At 46.4% G+C, this 19,824-nt stretch overlaps 1 protein-coding gene across 12 annotated transcripts in view; it reads right to left on the bottom strand.

Annotated features, from left to right (window-relative positions):
* Positions 1 to 19,824, bottom strand: part of ADGRB1 (adhesion G protein-coupled receptor B1) — a 294,127-nt gene that overhangs the window by 45,811 nt on the left and 228,492 nt on the right. For all 12 annotated transcript variants that reach the window (XM_027724710.2, XM_027724713.2, XM_027724716.2 and 9 more), the window contains 4 exons: positions 18,642 to 18,744; positions 14,252 to 14,402; positions 9,240 to 9,309; positions 1,251 to 1,317 (listed from right to left, as the gene is read on the bottom strand). In XM_027724710.2, the coding sequence (XP_027580511.1) occupies positions 1,251 to 1,317; positions 9,240 to 9,309; positions 14,252 to 14,402; positions 18,642 to 18,744 (391 nt within the window). The remainder of the gene's footprint in view (positions 1 to 1,250; positions 1,318 to 9,239; positions 9,310 to 14,251; positions 14,403 to 18,641; positions 18,745 to 19,824) is intronic.

Here is a 19,824-nt window from a genome sequence, read left to right as displayed (position 1 = left end):
ACAAAAGCAAGATGCCTTGAGGCAGCTGAGTGACTCCCTCTTCTCTGGGCACTACCAAAGCTTCCTCCCTCCTAATCACTGTGTCACAATCCTACACTAAAGAAAGACCTTAACTGAAACTAGTTTTGATTTATTACAGAGGAGGGGCAGCTACTGGCTCACCTCTTTGTCATGCTGATCAAAGGATGGCACCAAGGTGGTTTGATGTGCAATGACAGCAGTGAGAACAGAGGCAGCAGGAGCTTTTGTGGAGTTATTCTCCTGTAAGCTCCTGCTTCAGGGCATTTAACCCCCCCAGGCACTGCAGGAAACCAAAGCCTGACCCAAAAAAAGGAACTATGAGTGTCAACAACCCCATTCCTGTGGGACACTTGAGCCTCAGAGGACACACAGCTCCTCCACTGCATAAAACACCGGGCTGGAGAGAAACCAGGCTGTCACTTAATGTGGGGGGGGCTCAAATGGGGATTTAAACCCATCTGAAATTGCTGCAGGAGGGATTTCCTGGAGGACCAGCAATTCTCAAGAGTCTTGCAACCCTGACAGTCAAGATTTCTCATGGTCAGAGAGGCTTCGACAGCAGGGAAGCTTGAGGAAAGGAATGTCAGCTCTTGAGTGGCACCTTAAACTCAAAGAACTGGCCAAGGCTGGTGTTGGTGCTGTGTTGGAGCCAAGGGTGAAGGGACAATAGGACACACTCCCACCATGCAGGAGCTGGTGGGACAGAATTTAGGAATGTTTACTTTAAGCTTGCCATTCCTTCTGAATTAAAAGCAAACATGGCACTTTTAGGATAACTAAGAACCCCCCCAGCACTGATTTGAACATCTCCAATTCACCTGCAAACAAGGAAGCTGCTCTCACATACTGGCCAGCTGGGACAGACCAGGAATAAATGCTGGCTGGGAGGGCACAGCCTGGTCTGGGAGCAACCAGGGACAGCAGTTTCTGAAGGAGTTCGTGTCAGAGTTTTCCACCATCATCCTGCACTTCCATCCAGACAGGGCAAAAACAAGGAAAAGCATTAATCAGGTGTTAGGGGACACCAGTGAGGACAGAGGTGGAAGGCTGAGAGCTTGAGGCACATTATATCCCAGAATCAAACCCATCCCAAACTGTTGGCTTCTAACACTTTGCTCCTTATTCCTGCGAGTGGAAATAAAGAGGGGGCATTCTTGGGTTGAAAGAACAAGGAGAGTGGCATAAGACAAAGAGGAAAATAAAAAAAGCTTTCAGCCAAGCTTAAATACCAAAACGACAGCAGCCGCCGGTCCCACGAAGGCATAGAGGAGCCCTCCCTCCAACGACAGCCAGCAGCTGGAAAATGAAGAGAGAAAAGGAAATTACCCCGGGGGAAACAACCCTGACAGGCACATGTTTGCTTCTTCCCTTTGCCGGCAGAGTTCATCCTGGGAGGTGATCCCCCATGGTAAAAAAAAAAAAAAAAAAACAAAACCAAAAAAACCCTCAGACTTTGCAAAGAGCAAGTTTTGCTTCCCATTTCTCCCGAACTTGCACAAACGCTCATTTCCCCGAGGACCTGCCTGCAGATGGCATTTGACAGGGGAATGCATGAAAAATTAAGGATGGTGCTCTGTTTCAGGTCAGGTCCTGGGAGCAGCTGCATCATTTTGCTGGCAAGATGATGCTCTTGTCCTGCTCACTCAGGCGAAGGAGTAGAAAGAGTGGGAACTGTCCCTTGCTCCTTTGCTAACCACTATTTCTGCTGGGAGCTCAGGTCCAGGAGTGCAGGACATTTCTTCCTCTGGAATCTCCCTTTGAGCTTCCTTGGGGAAATCCTACAACACAGCAGCAAGGTGGGAATTCACAGCACTCCTGAAGTGAAATCTCCTGTGGAATTCCACTATGGAATGAGTTCAATGGGAGGGGTGTGGTGCCTCCTCTGGAAATAACCACATAACCTGATGAGGACTTCCTCTTTCTTCAGTGACCATGTGTGGAATTCAGGCTCCTAAACAGCCTAGCACAGAGCCAGGCACCCTTGGTGACGTTTCTAGTCAGCAGAGATCCAACCAAAGGAGTCCAGGATGATTCTGTGAGGCACCTTTACCTAATCAGGTGAATCACATCCTGAACTTCATTGGCTGTCTGCACCAGAACTTCCTCATCCAAATGAACCTGTCACATGTGGAGACATCACTGGGGAGATCATAGAATCATGGAATGCTTTGGGTTGGAAGGAACCTTAAAGATCATCTCGTTCCACCCCCCTGCCATGGGCAGGGACACCTTCCACACTATCCCAGGTTGCTCCAAGCCCCATCCAACCTGGCCTTGGACACTTCCAGGGATGGGGCAGCCTCAGATTCTCTGGGCAGCCATGAAGAGGAATTCAAGATGGGTCCCTGATTAAGTCAATTACTGGAACTCCTTTGTGCTGCTCAACAGGGGTTCTCCTGATGACCTGCAATGCCCCTCCATGTTCTGGGCAAGTACTGCTGGCACTGGCAGGAGTGGGATGGATTGAGGTTCCCCTCCTCCAACAACTTTAGTTTAAAGCCCTCATCACTAACTGGGGTGCAGAATAAATCCCATCTCTGAGGAAACCGGTATGAACATGCTCCTGGTGTCCCCAAAGAGACCTTCAATCACACACAGGTCTCACTGTGCCTCAACATCCCCAAAATGACAAACTTGGTGTGAAAGAACAGCAGGAGAAATCTCACCTCACTCTCATGCCTAAAGCTGAGCATCACAGAGTGTCTGGGCAGCCAACAGGGATTAGGACAAGAGGGAATGGCTTCAAACCGAAGGAGAGTGGATTTAGACTGTATATCAGGAAGAAATTCTTCACTGGGAGGGTGGGGAGGCCCTGGCACAGGATGCCCAGAGAAGCTGTGTCTTCCCCATCCCTGGAAGTGTCCAAAGCCAGGTTGGATGGGGCTTGGAGCAACCTGGGCTAGTGGAAGGTGTCCCTGCCCATGGCAGGGGGGTAGACCTGGATATCTTTAGAGTCCCTTCCAACCCAAGCCATTCCTTGGTCCTTTGTTTTTAAGGTTTGACTGTAAAGTCAGGAAAGAAACACTTTTTCACTGTGAGGGTGACAGAGCACTGCCAAAGCATGACCAGAGGAATCGTGAAGTCTCCATCCTTGGAGACATTCAAAAGCCATCTGGGCAGGTTCCTGGGGCAGCCAATTCCAGGTGACCCTTCCTGAGCAGCTGGTTGGCCCTAAAGACTCCAGAGAACCCACCTCAACAAGTCTGTGACTCTGCAACAGCCACAGTTACAGCAGCACGGGGGCTGAAATTCCCATTTTTGTGGGGGATGCAGCAATTCAGGGCATGGCCACATAAACTTGGTACTTCAGGGCGAGGGAGGATGGGAATTTACACTGTGTCAGCAACCCCATGGAAAGTTTGCACGCTCTGACAAGGCAGAACCCTGGAGAAAATGTGTGACAAAGTAATCCTGTTTCAGCAGGAAAGCACCATGGATTTACCACAGGAGAAGAGCAGGAAACCACAATGGAGAGAAGACTTTCTCCAAGCTCTTAACCCAGCTCACCCTGCAGTAATTCAGTGACATGCCCCTGCTCTCAGCAAGATGGTTTCATTCTGCATCAGAAGCAAACTGATGCTCCCAGGGAAAAAAAGCCTTGCTGGAAACATTTCAATTTTGTTGATCAGACTCATATGGTTTTTTGCATAAATTCTGATTTGCAAAAAAAAAAAGTTTTTTTTCACCCTAAAACAGAGAAAATTTGTGAAAAGGCACTAAAAAAGAAAAAAGTATTTCAAATTGAGAGCTGAAAGCAGGACATTCTAGTTTTCACCGAGCTCTGCGGCTTGTTTATGTCTAAATTAAACCTGTAATGTGTTAATTTAATCAGTTCTGATTTCTTCCTGATAGCAACTTGCTCTGTCACAAACTGTCTGAGCTGCTGTAATAATAAAATGAATAATCAGCAGAGGAGAAAGGGAATAAAAATGAAGCTTTGGAGGGCTGCAATAACTGGAATTCTCCCTAAATACAAGAAGAGGGCTCCTAAATCCCAGACTTTTTCCTCCAATGCCTCATCCTAATTTTGAGATGGGGTTTTTTTCAGGGTCTCTTCCAACTGATGGTTTAGATGAAGAAAGGAGGTGACATCCTGCACTGGAATTAGTGATGAGGACTCTGTGCGAGGAGGGCTCTCATTCCTGTGGGGTCCCTGGCAGCTCCTGTTCTCCCCTGAGCACCAGGATTTGGGAAGGTGACTTCCCCCTGGTCCTTATCCCTTCTGACTGCCCGACCTCCATCCCACAGTGCTTAATCCAAGCGTTTCCAAGGCTGCCAGAGGTGCTGGATAACACCAAGAGAAAGGAAAGGGTGAAGGGATATCTGAGAAGGGGCATGGACAGCAAATCCCAGCAACACATCAGGGCAGTGGAGATGCTTTTAGCCTACAAGAAATAGTTGCATTTCACTAAGAGTATTTTCCAAGGGATTTCTTCATTCATCTTATAAATAAAATTACCCCTGGATGGGACTAAGTGGATATTTTAACAACACTCAGCAGCTCCAGACTATGATTGCTAAGCAGTGTTTCCCTGACTGACAGCAGCTCTTGTGTTCAACACAAAACACCTCTTTGCAAAACATCTGATCCTTTTGTGACTGCCATGGTACAGACTGTGAGGTGGGTGGCTTTTGTCTTGGTCCTGTGAAGAGCTGACTTCCACTGAGACCTTTTTCACACCAAACAACTCTGTCAGCAACAGGTCTCACCTTGAATTGTGTGTCAAATTCAGCAGCTCCAACATATTTGCATAACTGAGATTAGAGCTGGGAATCAGGGCTGGCCCACCAGTGTTAATTCAGAGATTAACACAGAAAAGGCTGAGATGCCTGTGGGTGACACAAGTCCTGCTGCAATGACACACAAGGACCTCTGGAAATTTGCTGTGTCCTGGAAATGCTCTCAGAAAACTTTTCGTGGGCTCTCTTGGGGGGAAGGATGTGAGTTCCCACAACCTCAATTACTCAGTTCCAGCTCTAGCAGGCTGTTTGTCAAGCTTTAAAGGTCCAGAGTTAGTCCCTGGAGTAGCAGCTAAAAGGAGAGTTACTATTCAGGCATTCAGCCTAATACAAGGAGGTGATCAGTGGCAAGTCCTTTAGACCTCCATTACCTCTCAGACTTTCATTTGAGACTAGAAATGCAGCCTCTCCCCTGCCCCAGCAGCTCTCCAAACAACTCCAAAATGCCCTTTCAAACGCTGTTCAGATAATAAAAAGTAAAAGCCCCCTTGTGTCTTCCTCCCCTCATCACAGATGGAGAGTTCACAGCACTCCAGAAGTGTCCTGAGCAATAAAGGCTGAGTGAATTGCTGCTGGGAATCACCACGCAGAGAACGAGACACACACTCCACATCCTGCAGATATATTCAATTTTTAATTTGAACCTCTCTCTCTCCCTTCCCAACTTACCACTTGGTGGACCAGTCTGGCTGGGTGAAGGGTAAATATTAAATATCATCTGCAACCTCCCCACGCTCAGGACTGGCTCTGATCTCTCTGCATCTCTTGGAGATGTGGCCAGTCCTTCGATGGCCAGACCTCCACCCTGCTGCTCAGCTGTGTTTGGCTTGTTACAGAACAGCTTCAGCCCATGTACAACGAAAAGACAGGACAAAACTGGGCGAAATCTTGCTTTGCCTCCCTGCTGGAGGCTCCTCTCTTAACCTGGGGTTGGACACCTTGGTTTATCCTGAAGATAAACCTGACAGTGTCAGCCTGAGGACATGTCACACATTTCACACACTGTCCCTTCCACCAGCTTTGCCCTGGGAGTCTGAAACACCAGGATCAGTTCTGCAATGCCTTCAACACCTGCAGTTGTTCCCAAAATACTCTCATGACCATGGCCCAGAGATGGATGTCAGGGTTTGTTTTTTTACCACTGAGTGGGAAGAGAAAATAATTGCTGTGGAGTGTTAAATTCTGTGCTCAACTAAATATCAGAGCCCTGCTTTGACTTAATTCCCACCTCCACAGTGCTAATGCACTGCTCTTAGGACCCAAAAATTGTAGGGTTGGAAGATGTTTTGAAAGACACTGTGAAGTCCCTTGTGGTTTATCTTGTCAGCTCTTGTCCCCTGCTTCACAGGGAGGGATGTGTTGTGGTTAATGCCTTTCCTTCCCTCTGCAAGATGGAAATATTGTGCCTTGAAAGCCTGCAGTGCCCATTTGCAGTGCCCCGTGTGTGCCCTAAACAAACTAGAGACAAAACTAAAACTGCTCCTGACCTCCAGCTCTGAGCTTTGCAACCACCTCAGTCATCTCTGCAGTGGCCACAAACCAACAAACATCCTGGGACAAGCTTTGGTCCAAGTCTGTGTTCTGTTCATGTGCCTTCAGCATAGGACAAGGAGAAATCATAAAATCATAGAATGGTTTGGGTTGGAAGGGACTTTAAAAATCATTGAGTTCTAACCCCGCTGCCATGGGCAGGGACATCTTCCACTAGATCAAGTTGCTCCAAGTTCCATCCAACCTGGCCTTGGACACTTCCAGGGATGGGGTAGCCACAGCTTCTCTGGGCAACCTGTGCCAGGGCCTCCCCACCCTCACAGGCAGGAATTTCTTCCTAATATCCAGTCTAAATCTACCCTCCTTCACCTTGAAGCCATTCCCCCTTGTCCTGTCACTACGTGTCCTTGTAAAAAGTTCCTCTCCAGGCTTCCTGTAGCCCTTTTAGGACCTGGCAGGTACCCAAGTATGGAATTACAGCAAGATGGCAGCGTTAGGAATGTCTGATGGGCTCTTTGTGCTTGAGAGGAGCTGTTGTTCTCGGTCCTTTGGTGGGACTCATCAGCTTCCCCACATACTGGGCTGCAGAGTGGAAGGAGACAAAAGGAAGACCAGAGAATCTCAGAGTATCCTCAGCTGGAAGGGACCCACAAGGACCATGGAAGTCCAGCTGATCATGGAAGACCAAACTGGACTTTTTGGGGTGTGAAGCCCCTCTGCTATTTTGGTGACAGGCAGAGCTGGGAAATGGTGTCACTCGGGCTGCAGCTCCTGCTGGGGGCACGGAATCCTCTGCCATCCCCCAGGTATCCAGCCCTTGGATGCAAGGAGCAACAGAGACTTTAGGGCTGAAAGGAGTCAGAGGATTAGCAGCAAAAGGAGGAGAGCTGGTGTGGTTAAGCAACCTGGGAAAGCTGGAAAGTCAGCTGTTGGCCACCTCACTGTTGTCCCAGTCCCAGAGTAAGGCAGGAATCCAGCAGGTTTTGTCACCCTCTTTGCTGCAGTCTGGAGGGAATTGCTCTGGGGAGATGTTGGCACACAGTGGTTTGGGGCAGGGAAACAGGATGTGCTTCCCTGCACATTCCTCCCCTCCCTGGCCAGGCACTTTTGTGTGGTCAGCACTGACCACAAAACTCTGTGGTGGCTCTTAAACATTGATGGGGAAAGAGCCACAAAGCTTTTTGCACTAATTCCCATCGGTCTATAAATACATTTTGGGGGTAGGAGAGTGTAAGACTTTTCCTCTTCCTGTAGGGAACGTGACTAAATCCAGTTCCTTACTCTGCATAGACTGCAGAGGTTGCTTTGGGTGAATAAAACTTTCAAATTAACAGGTTTAGGATACCAAGGCTGGAAAGAGCTGCCCCCAGGAAAACTTATTTTTGCCTCACAAGTCCTTTCTGAGAGTAAATAAGTCAAAAAACCTTCATCTAGTGAAGATGACAGGAACGTCCTTAACGTTTCCATTCAGCAAAATACACAAAAATATTTGAAGAACTGAATAGGATTTCCCAGAAAGATTTCTCTGTGTCATATCCTTTCTTTCTACATAGAATTTAAGAGGATCTGCTCTCCCTCTGGGAGGTATAAATTCAGGGCTCAGCAAATACTCAGGACCTCTCTCCCAGAACTCCTGATGCTTGTTCACTGTGAGTCGTTCTCATGGATGTGCCAGAAACAGCAGAGCCACAGGAAAGCTAAAGGGAATCTGGGATCTCAGCGATGCTTCCAAAAGCCAGGCTGTGTGTTGTTCTTTGAGTCACAAAAACAGTGGATCCCTCTCCACCAGGACACCTGAGCTGGGACAGGTAAGTCAGGAGAGGTGCATCCAGTGCATCCCAATGCCAGCACAAGCTTCAGGAATTGTGTGTATGGATTTGCACTGGAGAACTCCATGTTCCTGAGCCCTCTGTGTTGGGCAGTAATTTAAAGTGCAGTAATTTAGGCTGCAAACTAAATGGAAAATGCTCCTTTAATACTCCCCTGCAATTAATGTGCAAACCCGGGACCATTTGGTCGTGGGTGTGAGGAACGTGGTGGGAATTGAGGGAGAGTGGGAGGTTCCACATGACATTTTCTCTGTGGGCCTATTGAGGCCTCTTCTGCTGCCCTCCACATCAACAACTCCTGCCTCAAACATTGCCCACGTGGGATGCACTGGCCAGGAAGGCTCTGGATAAAAGTTGGCTGCAGTAGGGAAGTCTGACTTATTGTACATAAAATATTATCCTTTAACTGTCACTCTGAACAACACTTTTAAGCTTTTTCACAACAAAGTGAAAAAATAACACTTGCTTTTTCTTCCTTTTTTTTAGTTAAAGTTGTACTAATGCTCAGCTCTGAGTGATCCCAGCCCTGCCTTAATATATTTTTTGCCTCTGCACAGTCTTATTCCATTATTTCTACCCTGCTTTTCTCCTTCTATTACATGAACATAAAAGTTTCCTAAAGGCAAATCCTGTAGAATTTGTCAAACAGGCAAACTCAGATTGCTGTCAGAACCTTGGATTGAGAGGGTCAGGCTCATTCTGCTGCCTAAAACTGAACTGAGCTGTTTTGAAAATGTGGGACCAATCAAGGAAACTATTAAACAGATAAACACAAAAGCTATTTTTTTAAATTTTTAAACATCCTAAACTTTAAGTATTCCACATTTTCCCCCTTAAAAATACATTAAAAAAAAGTCTCAAAGTAAGAGGTGTTTAGATCAAAGGGATGTCAAATATACAGCAGTTAAATCTAACTGGTCCCTATGAGCTTGTTTTTAAAGGAATACATGATCCAGCTTGGCCAGATGATTGGCTGGGGAGACAGGGATGCAGGAATGTTCCTTCCTCTCCCATTATCCCTATTTCCCTTTGCCATGGGGAATTTACATGAGCACATGAGAATTTAGCTCCTACCCTGGTTCCTGTGGGTCAGGGACTGGGTTTGGACAAAAACGACAGAGGATAAAACAAGGAAAAAACAGGAAGAGCTTTACTCACTAGTTGACAGTTCCATATCCCTTGGCTTTAGTAAATCCCACGGAAATGGCAACCACCAAGGCAGGGAGCCCTGTGGAAATGAAACAAGAGGAAATTGGTCATTTAAGCACATGTGCAGCTCTTCTCCCACTCAATATTCCTCTTTCTTCCCAGAGTTATTCCAGCACCATCTGTCCCAGCCTGGCTCTCTGGCAGAGACTGAATTCAGGACCTTCCGAGCCCAAAGCAGAACCCTCCTCGTTACCTCTGTTAATGAAATCAAAGCCATCAGCTGCAATCAGCTCCTCCCCTGCTGTGGGCTCAGCACTTGTGTGGGCACTCACAGTACACCCAGACACATGAAATCTATTTATTTTATTCTTAGGTACAACATAGGCTGGCCTGGAATATAGCAGGGTGTCTCCTGAAGAAGGAATACTCAGCCACAACCCAACTCAAGGAACCCAAAGATCAGGAGTTGTGTTTGCACTGACAAAGCAACCCAAGTTTAAATCTTACCCCAGATGAAGGAGAAAGGGAAACTAAAATTGAGTTCTCCCTACCCCAAACAGGTCCCTCAAGATCTGTAATAGAGCAGGTTCCTCTGAACAATAGAAAAGAGCTTCAGAACATCAGATCTTTTGGAAAACCACAATACTCCCTCTTGCCAGAGACCTGCTCCATTTTGTGTCCAAAAGATGAATGAACTAAGAGAAACCTGTTGCCCCGGAGAAGACACAGTTCATTATGAGTGTGGCAAAGGAACAGCAAGTTATTCTGTGGCTGGGACACCCCAATTTCTCTTCAGAGCATCATGAACTAAGGGAGCTGACACAGGATGTATTTCAGGTGCACAGGGGGTGAAATTATGGCCTTGATCCTACCGACAGAAGCTCCCACAAAATTTGAGGGAGGAGCATAAAGAAAACCTGCTGGTTATTGTGCAACCTGCTGCTTATTGGCCTAAAACTCATAAAACATTCGGAGACTGTGAAGTCCCTGACATGCAGGTACAATGAGAACCAGCAAAAACCCTACATCTTCCTAATAATCTTCTGATCCTTCTTATCCCTCCATGCTCAAGGACCTGTGGAGGTTCACTAGCCCCAGCCCAGTTCTCCCTTTTCCCTAAAGAAATGCCTGGATATTGGCTGATAACACCTAGTTCTTGAGCTCTGCAGGGCTCCACGTGGCTGTTTGTATACCTCTTCCTTGTGACACGAGGAATTAAGCTGTCTCGATGCTACAGATGGGCAAATCCCATTAGGAATCAGCAGGATCAGTAGCCAGCTGGGATTAGTGCTCCCCGACAAGACCCTAATTCCTGAGCTGCAGAGGTCACAGCAGGTGACTGCAGGAGACCTGGAGATGGAAGGGACGTGCAGACACAGCATCCAGACCATAATCCTGCTGGCAAGGTGGTCACTCAGCCACACAAGTCATGCCCAGATGGATGAGCAGTGAGGCTCTGCAGCCAGCTGGGAGCCACGAGGCCAAGCTGACCACAATTAGAGCATTTGAGAGTTTTCCTGCAGGGAAGTGCTTCTCTTCCCATATGAGATTTCCAAGCATAGCTCAAGTGTCATCAGTCCAAACTCAACAGACGGTGGGTTTAAAAGATGTCTCTTTTAAATTTCCTTTCCTTTTTCCTTCACTTTTCCTTTTTTCCCCCTTTCTTTTCCTTCCCCTTTCCTTTCTCCTTTCCCCTTTCCCTTTTCTCCTTTCTTCCTTTCCTTTTCTTTTTTTCCCATTTTTTCTCTGAACTGACTATTGCCCCTCTTTCTGAGCCTTCTTCACACCTTCACACCTCATCTGGAATGCTCTGGGTGCTGCATTCCCTGTGGTCCCACCAATACGGTATCCAGAAGAACCCCCACGTGAAAGGACATTTTCAGGAGCACAGCTTGATGCAAGAGACCCTGAGAAAGAGGAAATTTGGCCAAGACTTCGCCAAAAATAGCAACTTGTTCTTCGCAAAGTGCTTCTCTGAGATGTGATAATTATGCAGAAATGCAGGCTCAGGCTGTGAACTCGTCAGATCCAGGGACTGGTTTTACCAAGGCTGGGGAAAAGCCTCAACTTGTGCTGAAAGTGGGTCTGTACAAGTAACAATTACTGAAGGTAGCAGCTATGTTGTGGTAGTTACACCAAAGAGCATCATAATCAGAGGTGCTGTGCTCCTTCATCTTGGGAGACCTGTCTAACCAAAGTTAGATGTGATAAGAGTGAAAAAAAAACATAAAAAAAATCAAATTTTTAATCTATTTCTTTGATTATTTTAAAGGCATTTATTCCCAACTGCTCTGTTCCATGTACCTTGTGTGGTGGAGGCAGTCACTGCTAAGGTTTTGGGGGCTTTCTGCAGAAAGTGGATTTTACATTCACAATTCCAAATAAACATGGTTAAAACCTCCTTCAAGGAGTTTTGTACTTCCAGATAACAAGGGAACAGGTCATCTGCTCATCATGTTCCACTGGAAAAGATGTTTACTAATAACTACCAAAGGCCTTTACTGTTATTAACAGCTGAAGTCCCAGAGCCTGATCTCTGGCAGCATTAAAAATCCAGTTGTGGAAACTATGACATGGTCATAAAAATATTGGTAAAAATATTTCTTCTTTGCTGGGGCTAAATATGATTAATTATTTCTAGGGAATAATTTATCTGGGGAATAATTATAATAATTCTAGATCATAGAATCATAGAACATCCTGAATTGGAAGGATCAAGGAGGATCACGAGGATCAAGGAGTCCAACTCCTGACCCTGCACGGGATCACCCGAAGAATCACATAAAAGTGCCTGAGGGTTTTGTTCAAACATGGACAAGAATTATCAATAATATAAAATAAAGACGAGAACTTAAAAATCTAATTGCTGAAAAGTCTTTTCTGGAAAGACAAAGTTGCACAGCCAAGAGGAGACCAAAAAAAAAAAACCCATGGAATGAAATCCTCTGCAGTTTCAATGAGCTCCAGCTGACAGCAGCTGAGGACTTGGCAAAGACGTCTCCAACAAGGGCTTAGAGAAATGTTAATATGCAGAGGGGGAAAAGGGGGGAGAATGAGCCCATGACAAAGTGAATTGTGCTAATTATTTCAGATTATGCTCTTTAAAACATATTTTCGGCTTCTTCCCTCTTACAAGTGCCATTAATCCCAGCTCTACAGCTGAAGTCTAGCAGGATGCTAAATATCCAAAATTCCCTTGTTGCCTTAATAGACGAGAGTGTTCTTCATTCCTTGTCCTAACCTACTCCAAATGGTTATTATGCATCATTTATCAGCAGTGCATCCTTGCTCAGAGCTGACTACATTTTACTAGCGGTGCAAATTAAGCTTCTACACATGTAGGGATATATAGATATTTTTTTTTTTTAATCTGTACAGACTACAAATGTGAATGTTGCTCATCCAAAATTCCCTTGCCTAACAAGCCCCATCTGTCCCAGCTTTTGCAGATCAGAAAAAAAAATCCCTTTTTATTACCTAGAAAAGCTATTAGTCCGTTGCATTTGATATCCCCGATGTTCCCTGAGTCACAGAGGAGGTATAAACACATGCATGAACACACACAGGCTCGTGCAGCCTGTGCTCTGCAGGTATGTGGTTGATGCTGCTCCTGCCACACACAAACACTGTGTTTTAATAACACAATTTATTTTCCATGGTAAGCAAAAGCTCAGGAGCGAAAACTTAAAGGGATGCAGGTGCTGGGACGAGGACGGCTCTTGATGTGCCAGAATAAATCACATCAGGGTGCTTGGTAAGCATTAGAAATCTCTTGCCTGGGGTGAATTGCAAGACTTCAGTAGTAAAGCGAGGCGCTAATAGAGCTCAGACACACAACGTTTTCCCCCTCCCTTTCTTTCCTTCACCTCCTCGCTCTTCAGCAACTTTTTGTTCCATTGCTCCTTTCAGACACGCACTTGTTATTGCTTTGAAAGCCCAGGTTATGGGTTTGTATTTGTTTTCTACTACAGAATGCATCATTTAGGGCTAATAAATTAAACATACGGCAGAGGCAGAGGGAGAAAAATTAGTTACAAGCGTCTGCACCAGTCTCGGAGTTTATTTGCCTACAAAAGGCGCCGCTGCCATGGAGACGGGATTTCAGAGCTCCCTTCCCTCTGGGTTGGGTGTAGAACCTTAGAATCACGAAATCATTAAGGCTGGAAAGGACTTTTAAGATCACTGAGTCCAGCCCTTAACCCAACACTGCTAGGTCCACCACTAAACCCTGTCCCTAAGTGTCACATCCACGTATTTTCCTGAACAATGCCAGGGATGGTGATTCCACCACTTCCCTGGGCAGCCCGTTCCAGTACTTGACCATCCTTTTAGGGAAGAAATTTTTCTTAATATCCAACCTAAACCTCCCCTGGTGCAACTTGAGGCTGTTTCCCTCTGTCTTATCACTTGTTTTCTGGGAGAAGAAACCAATCCCCACATGGCTACAAACTCCTGTCAGAGAGTTGTAGAGAGCAATAAGGTCCCCCCTGAACCTCCTTTTCTCCAGGCTGAGCCCCCCCAGCTGCTCCTGGTGCTCCAGACCCTTTCCCAGATGCATTGTCGTTCTCTGGACACACTCCAGCTTCTCAATGTCTTTCTTGTAGTGAGGGGTCCAAATCTGACCCCAGGACTCGAGGTGTGGCCTCACCAGCGCCGAGCACAGGTCACTGCCCTGACCCTGCTGGCCACACAATGTCAGGATGCCATTGGCTTGTATCACGTACCAATGGACATATTCCACATGGAGAAAGACAGCAAGAGAGAGAAAAGGAGAAAGCAAGAAAGAGACCCAAACCCAGGACAAACCACCCAGAGCACACCCTTTGAAAATTTGGCTCATCTATTTTGCCCAACCCTCGGGCGCAACGGGAGCTTAGAATTCATGGCTCTGGGTTGTGCTATTTATAACCATTTCAGCCCCTCTTGAAACCCCTGAAAGGGTTACAAGCACCCTCTGCCAAGCCTTCTGCAGAGCAGGGCAGCCTGGACCCTTCTGTGCTCCTCAGCCCCAGGATCCTCACCCCATCCGAGGCACAAGAAGCGCTTGCGGATGATGCGGTTCCGTAACCGGCCCGTCACGGCCATGTAGGACTGCCAGGCCTCGGTCAGCACCCAGCAGAAAGAGGACAGGAAGAAGAAGTGCAAGAAAGCCGCCACCAGCGTGCAGATCACCTGGGGAGAGAGAGAGGAGGAAAGGAGGACACGTGAGAGGAGCAGCAGGCGGAGAGAGCAGCGCGTAGGAGAGCGGAAGGCGCGGGGAGATGATTCCAAACCAGGCTCTGGAAGGCAAGGTCGTGGAGTCAGGACATGAGAAGACATTTTAGGATGAGGTAGTTTCCCCCACCGCCTTTGACCTAGCAAAGGACCAAAGCGTTGGCTGCAAATTTAAGTACTACATGGAAATTGGCTGCTTTTAAACATGAGCTCTGAGATAAGCCCATAGTTAACACTGAAGTCACAGAATCACAGAATTACAGAATGGTTTGGGTTGGGAGGGACCTTAAAGATCATTTAGCTCCCACCCACCCCCACCATGGGCAGGGACACCTTCCAATAGAAATCTGAGCTTGTGTTCCATCCTGGTGCTTTCTTGGCTTGAGCAAGATATACTTAATTTCCAAAAGATCAAAACCATTGCCACGATCCTTTTGGGGGGGTTGGAGGGTGCAGAGTAGTTAGTAAACCATGCACTAATCTCAGCTCAAAAGGTTTGCAAAGCACCATGTCATTGGCAGCTGAGCCACAGAAATGAAATCAGAGGAAGGCAATTTGGATGGTTTCCCTGCCAGGGAAGGAGAGCTGAGTGAAAGAGTTAAGCCATGAGAGCCGGGTGAAACCACGGCTGCCAGGGGCTGGTAAAGGACTGCAAACATGAGGGCAGGGTTGTCCAAGAGCACAGAACTACCAGCAGCCAGGGAAAAGGGAAAAAAAAAAAAAAAAAAAGGAATTTCATAATGGTGAGCTCTACTACTCAGTGGGGAAATCTCACAAGGGAAATGCAGGGAGCTTAAGCCATTTAAAATTAAACTGGGGAAAGTACTCGCAAATGCATTATGAAGAACAATCCCGGAGTGCCGGGGAGATGGACTGGAAAGCTGACAAGCTCGTCTTTGTTTTAACTCAGCAAGGCCAAATCTTTCACTGGTGCAAATTGGTGCCGCTCTGTTTAACTCGGCCAGTTTTTCCCCCATCTGTGAGCTGGAAACTGTGAATCAATGTACTCGGGAAGAAAACGACGGGAAGAAACTCCAGCAGCTCCCGAGGAGAAGGGAGAGCAGACAGACTTTAAAAGTGACTCTGGTTAAAGTAATGGCTTAAGGCATTTGGGGGAGGGGGAGGTTTATAATCAAGGATTTCTCTCCGCTTTGAGTTGTATCAGGAAATGCGGACTTTGGGTTTACGGTCAATGAACCTTTCTCTTCTTTCATCCACCAGCAGCTTTTAACTCAGGGCTCTCCTGCACAGAGAGGCTTTTATCCTGATTTTATCGGATTGCTCTCCATTCATACACCAGCACAGCGCCACGTTATCAGAGGTTGTGAATAAAAGCAAGGCCGTGTGTTCTTTCAGATAGGAACTGTCTTTTTTGTTCCATATTCGTATTTGACACCAAAAAAACCTCAGTTTTCTGCCTATAAATGGATTCTGGATGACAGCTCAGGACAAGGAACACGGCTCGGTATGATAATTTCCAGTAATTTTTGCATTGTAAAAGAATCCTAAAAAGGTGGTTCCTATTCATCAGCTTACAAACCTACATAAAACAGTTACAAACAGAGGATGCTTTCTGGAATGTTTTTTTTTTTTTTTTTTTTTTTGCTAAAATCAGATATGATACTATTCATGTCACCTTTTTGATTTTGTTTCAAACCAACATGGTACTTCCCAGTTTACCAGCAGTTTATAAGAGGGAAGAGAAAATCTTTGCTTGATAATTTTACACCAGATAGAGACACATCTTCTGGGTGTTTTTTCTCAATCAGGTAGTTTTGACAGAAAGGGGAGGAGAAGAAAGGAGGGGAGGACAACAGAAATAAGCACATCTCAGCTGGACATGTATAAACCCATCGCCTCAGCTGAACTTGGCCAGTGATGGGCAGCCACACATTTGCTCCTGCAAAACCTCTGCTCCAGGTTCTTCCTTCCTCATGGGCAAAAACATAAATGTCCATGAAAGGCTAAGCACAGAGAAATGATGTCCCAAGCTGCTGGAGAAAGATCTAGCAGAGCTTGTCAGTCTGTCAAGGCCATTAGCCCTTGTTTTCCTTTAAGAGGAGAAATCTGTTCCCTCGCAGCACCCAAGCCATGCCTCTGAGATAGTGCCTTTTCTCACAGCACGCATTTCTTTTGTATCAGGGTATTGCTGACTGTAATTTTTTTTTAGCCTTTTCCCAGGCCTTTCATCTTCAAAAAGCTTAGCAAATCCAGGCGTGGAATCCTGCCTTTGAGGTTACACGGATGGAAATCAAGGGAGAATTTGACACTTCCAGGGAAGCCAATCCCATGGAAATCCTCCCGGAGTAAACCGCAATCATAAATCAATCACCGACACTTTTAAGACGCTGTATTATCAATAATTGAACGCGAATAAAATCTTAATTTACATTCCTTCGTTTCTTGTCTGTATAGTTTTCTTTCTCTGTTCCCTGCCAGAGACTGTTTACTAGATGGCTGAGAGGAAATCCAAGAATAACCTTTCTATTTATGGTGTTTCATGCATATGTATGTGCAACGAGCTAATCTGCCTCACGAAATCGCTGCCGGGAGCTTTGAATCCCCGCTACCAGCTCTGATGGTGAACACCCTGATTAACGGGACAAAAAGCACCAGGGAGAACCTGGGCTGTGCTCTGCAGGGGGTGGGAGAGGTGAAGGAATCCACCTCCTTCCACGAGGTGAAGAGGATTAACCAAACCATGGGTGAGCCACGCTTTGTCATCTTGAGCCTCCCTCAGTGTTGAAAGGAATATCCCAGTACACATTTGGGGTTGCAGACAATGCACCCAGGGAAAGCAGGAGCTTGGGTCACCCCTCCTCCACCTCTTGCCAACTCTGTGGGTCACAAGAGACAGCTCTGCTTTGTGATGTGAGTTTGTGAAGGGCACCTCTTTAGTAGGAGCAGAGTTGTCTGGCTGCTTGTTTCCACACTTCTCTCACACACAAGATTCAAGTAGCTGGAAAACTTTCCCTAAAACAACCTATCCCTAACCCAAAGGGGTCTCCATAGAAATGAGTCTCTGGGATTCACTAAACCCTTTGGCTTCTCTGCAGAAACTGTAGAATCACAGAATGATTTGGGTTGGGAGGGATCTTAAAGATCATTTCATTCCAACCCCTCTGCCTCGGGCAGGAAGACCTTCCACCAGACCAGGTTGCTCCAAGCCCCATCCAACCTGGTCTTGAACACTTCCACAAATGAAGCATCCACAACTTCTCTGGGCAACCTCTTCCAGTGCCTCACCACCCTCAGACTGAAGAATTTATTCCTCATATGCTTCCAACGGTGATAGCAAGTTCTGGCTGCCAAAGCAGGGACTCAAAAAAACCCGGTTGGTCACTGGTTACTGTTCAGTAATAACTAATTTTTGATTTCTGATTGTGATTTTGGCAGCAGAAGGAGTGGAGGAGGTTTCTTGTCTCACTTTTTTTGGCTCAATAGTTATGATGGTTGGAGCATTTGGGAAGATGGGAAAATTTACAACAGGAAAACACTGATGATGAGCAGTGATTTGTCATTCCAGATACCAATAGGGAATGTGAAACTGCTTCACACACGCCCCTCCAGCTGGGTCTGTAATGTGGGAAGGCATGGATGTGCAACCAGTGTACATGGCTTGGAAAACCACGTCAGGTCTTGCCTGTCCTGCTCAGGTCACCCTGGGATCTGCACAGAGTCCCTTGTGGCTCTGCAGTGTGAACAGGGCATCTGGAAATGCTTCCTGCTCCAAAAAAGGTGGGGTTTTTGTGTCTGTGTTCATCAACATCTGCCAAGTGCTTCAAGCTCAGAGTATTAAAATTGCTGGAGAAATAAATGTAAAGCTGAGAGGTTGTTTGTTTGTTTGTTTCTTTAAAAAAGCCTTTTCTCAATCTGTCTTCGTAATATTTTTTTTTTGAAAATAAAATGGTTAAAGCCCCGCAAAACACCACGGTTCTTCACCGTGCCATGTGCCAGCTACTCTAGGCAGATATTCAAAAATATCACATTGGTTTTAATCAAAGCCCTGAGGATGCTGACAAATTATCAAAGGGAGAGTGAGAGAGAAAATTGAAATCTGTCATTTAGCCGTGCCTTTGACATGTCGCTAATTAACAGATGGAGGAAAAACGAGGAAGCGCTGCCTGAACGGATCATTTCGGTGCTAAATCAGGGGAAAAGCCAAACAAATAAACAAAAGCCTGACTCATCTCCCACCTTATTCCGGGTCTGGGTCTGTCCGATCAGGATGAGGGCATTGGAGGAGATGATGGAGAGGCAGAAGTTGATGAGGATGACGGAGCGCTCGGAGCGGATGTACCTGCAGCGAGAGAAGAGGGGGAGGGAGACCCACCCTGTTACAACAGGCACCAAGTCACCCCTAAAACCCACCAACCAGGTGCAGGTTGCTCTGGGCCAGGCTCTACACAAGGCCATGGCAAGGGGCTGCCCATTTCCTGAAGATTTTGTGTGTTAAGCAAACAAGAACAAGGGGGAAAGGGAGGGGGAGGAGGTCTCTCCACCATCCCCCCTCAATGCTGGAGTTAGGAGCCAACAAACTAGGGGCCAGCCTAGTCTGAGCCCCTCCTAAGACAGTAGAGTGCTGCAAGTCTTCTTCAGCTCTGCCTACTTGGAAGGGGGCTTGAAAAGGAGCTTAAAAGAAAAACATACAGGCAACACACGGAAAAGATTCCCAAATAAGAAGAGCCACAGGCATGCTGGCCATGGAAGCAGATTACGAACACATGCGCCTTCACAACAAAGTGTGTGTGCTTCAGCATTCCCCTCCCTTTAACCTAACAAGGCATCCTGAAGGGAGAAGCGTTTCTGGCTTTTTTTTTCTTTTTTTTCTTCTAAAAACACTTCTCAGAACTAGGCCAAACACGCAAGTGCAGCCGCGGGTCTGGGACATGAGGGATATAAGTCGGGAAGGTGTTGCCTTCAGCACCTTGCAGGAGCAAGGGATTTGTCACTTCTGATTTGCAATGGTGCAGCACGGCCCTGACTCGCTGCTGAGGTGTGGGCACGATAATTAATTCAAACCACTGGCCGTGGAGGAAAATTTCTTTGAAGGCACTTTTATGTACCTAATAAAACGAAAAAAAAAAACCAAAAAAAGGGAATTGCAAAAGTGCAAGTCCTCCAGGATTGACTTGGGATCTCACCACACCAACACTCACACACGTGAGTTATCCCAGTGATGCAGCAAAGGCCCAGCCTGAATACCAGATGAGCAAAGAGTAGGTGCTGATGATTATATAAATTAGAAACAGATGTATTAATCAACCAGCTCATCCCTGGAGGCTAATGCAGGATTATTTCCTATATTCCAGCATGGCAACTATTTATATTGGGAATTTAATTTCATTAATTAATTTTAGTGCAAGTGAGTTGGTCGTGC

The sequence above is a fragment of the Pipra filicauda genome, unplaced genomic scaffold, assembly GCF_003945595.2.
Source record: "Pipra filicauda isolate LSUMZ 115617 unplaced genomic scaffold, ASM394559v2 scaffold481_size456399_pilon, whole genome shotgun sequence".
Lineage (NCBI taxonomy): Eukaryota > Metazoa > Chordata > Aves > Passeriformes > Pipridae > Pipra > Pipra filicauda.
Note: the sequence above shows the minus strand (reverse complement) of the source record. Positions and strands in the feature narration are given on the sequence as shown.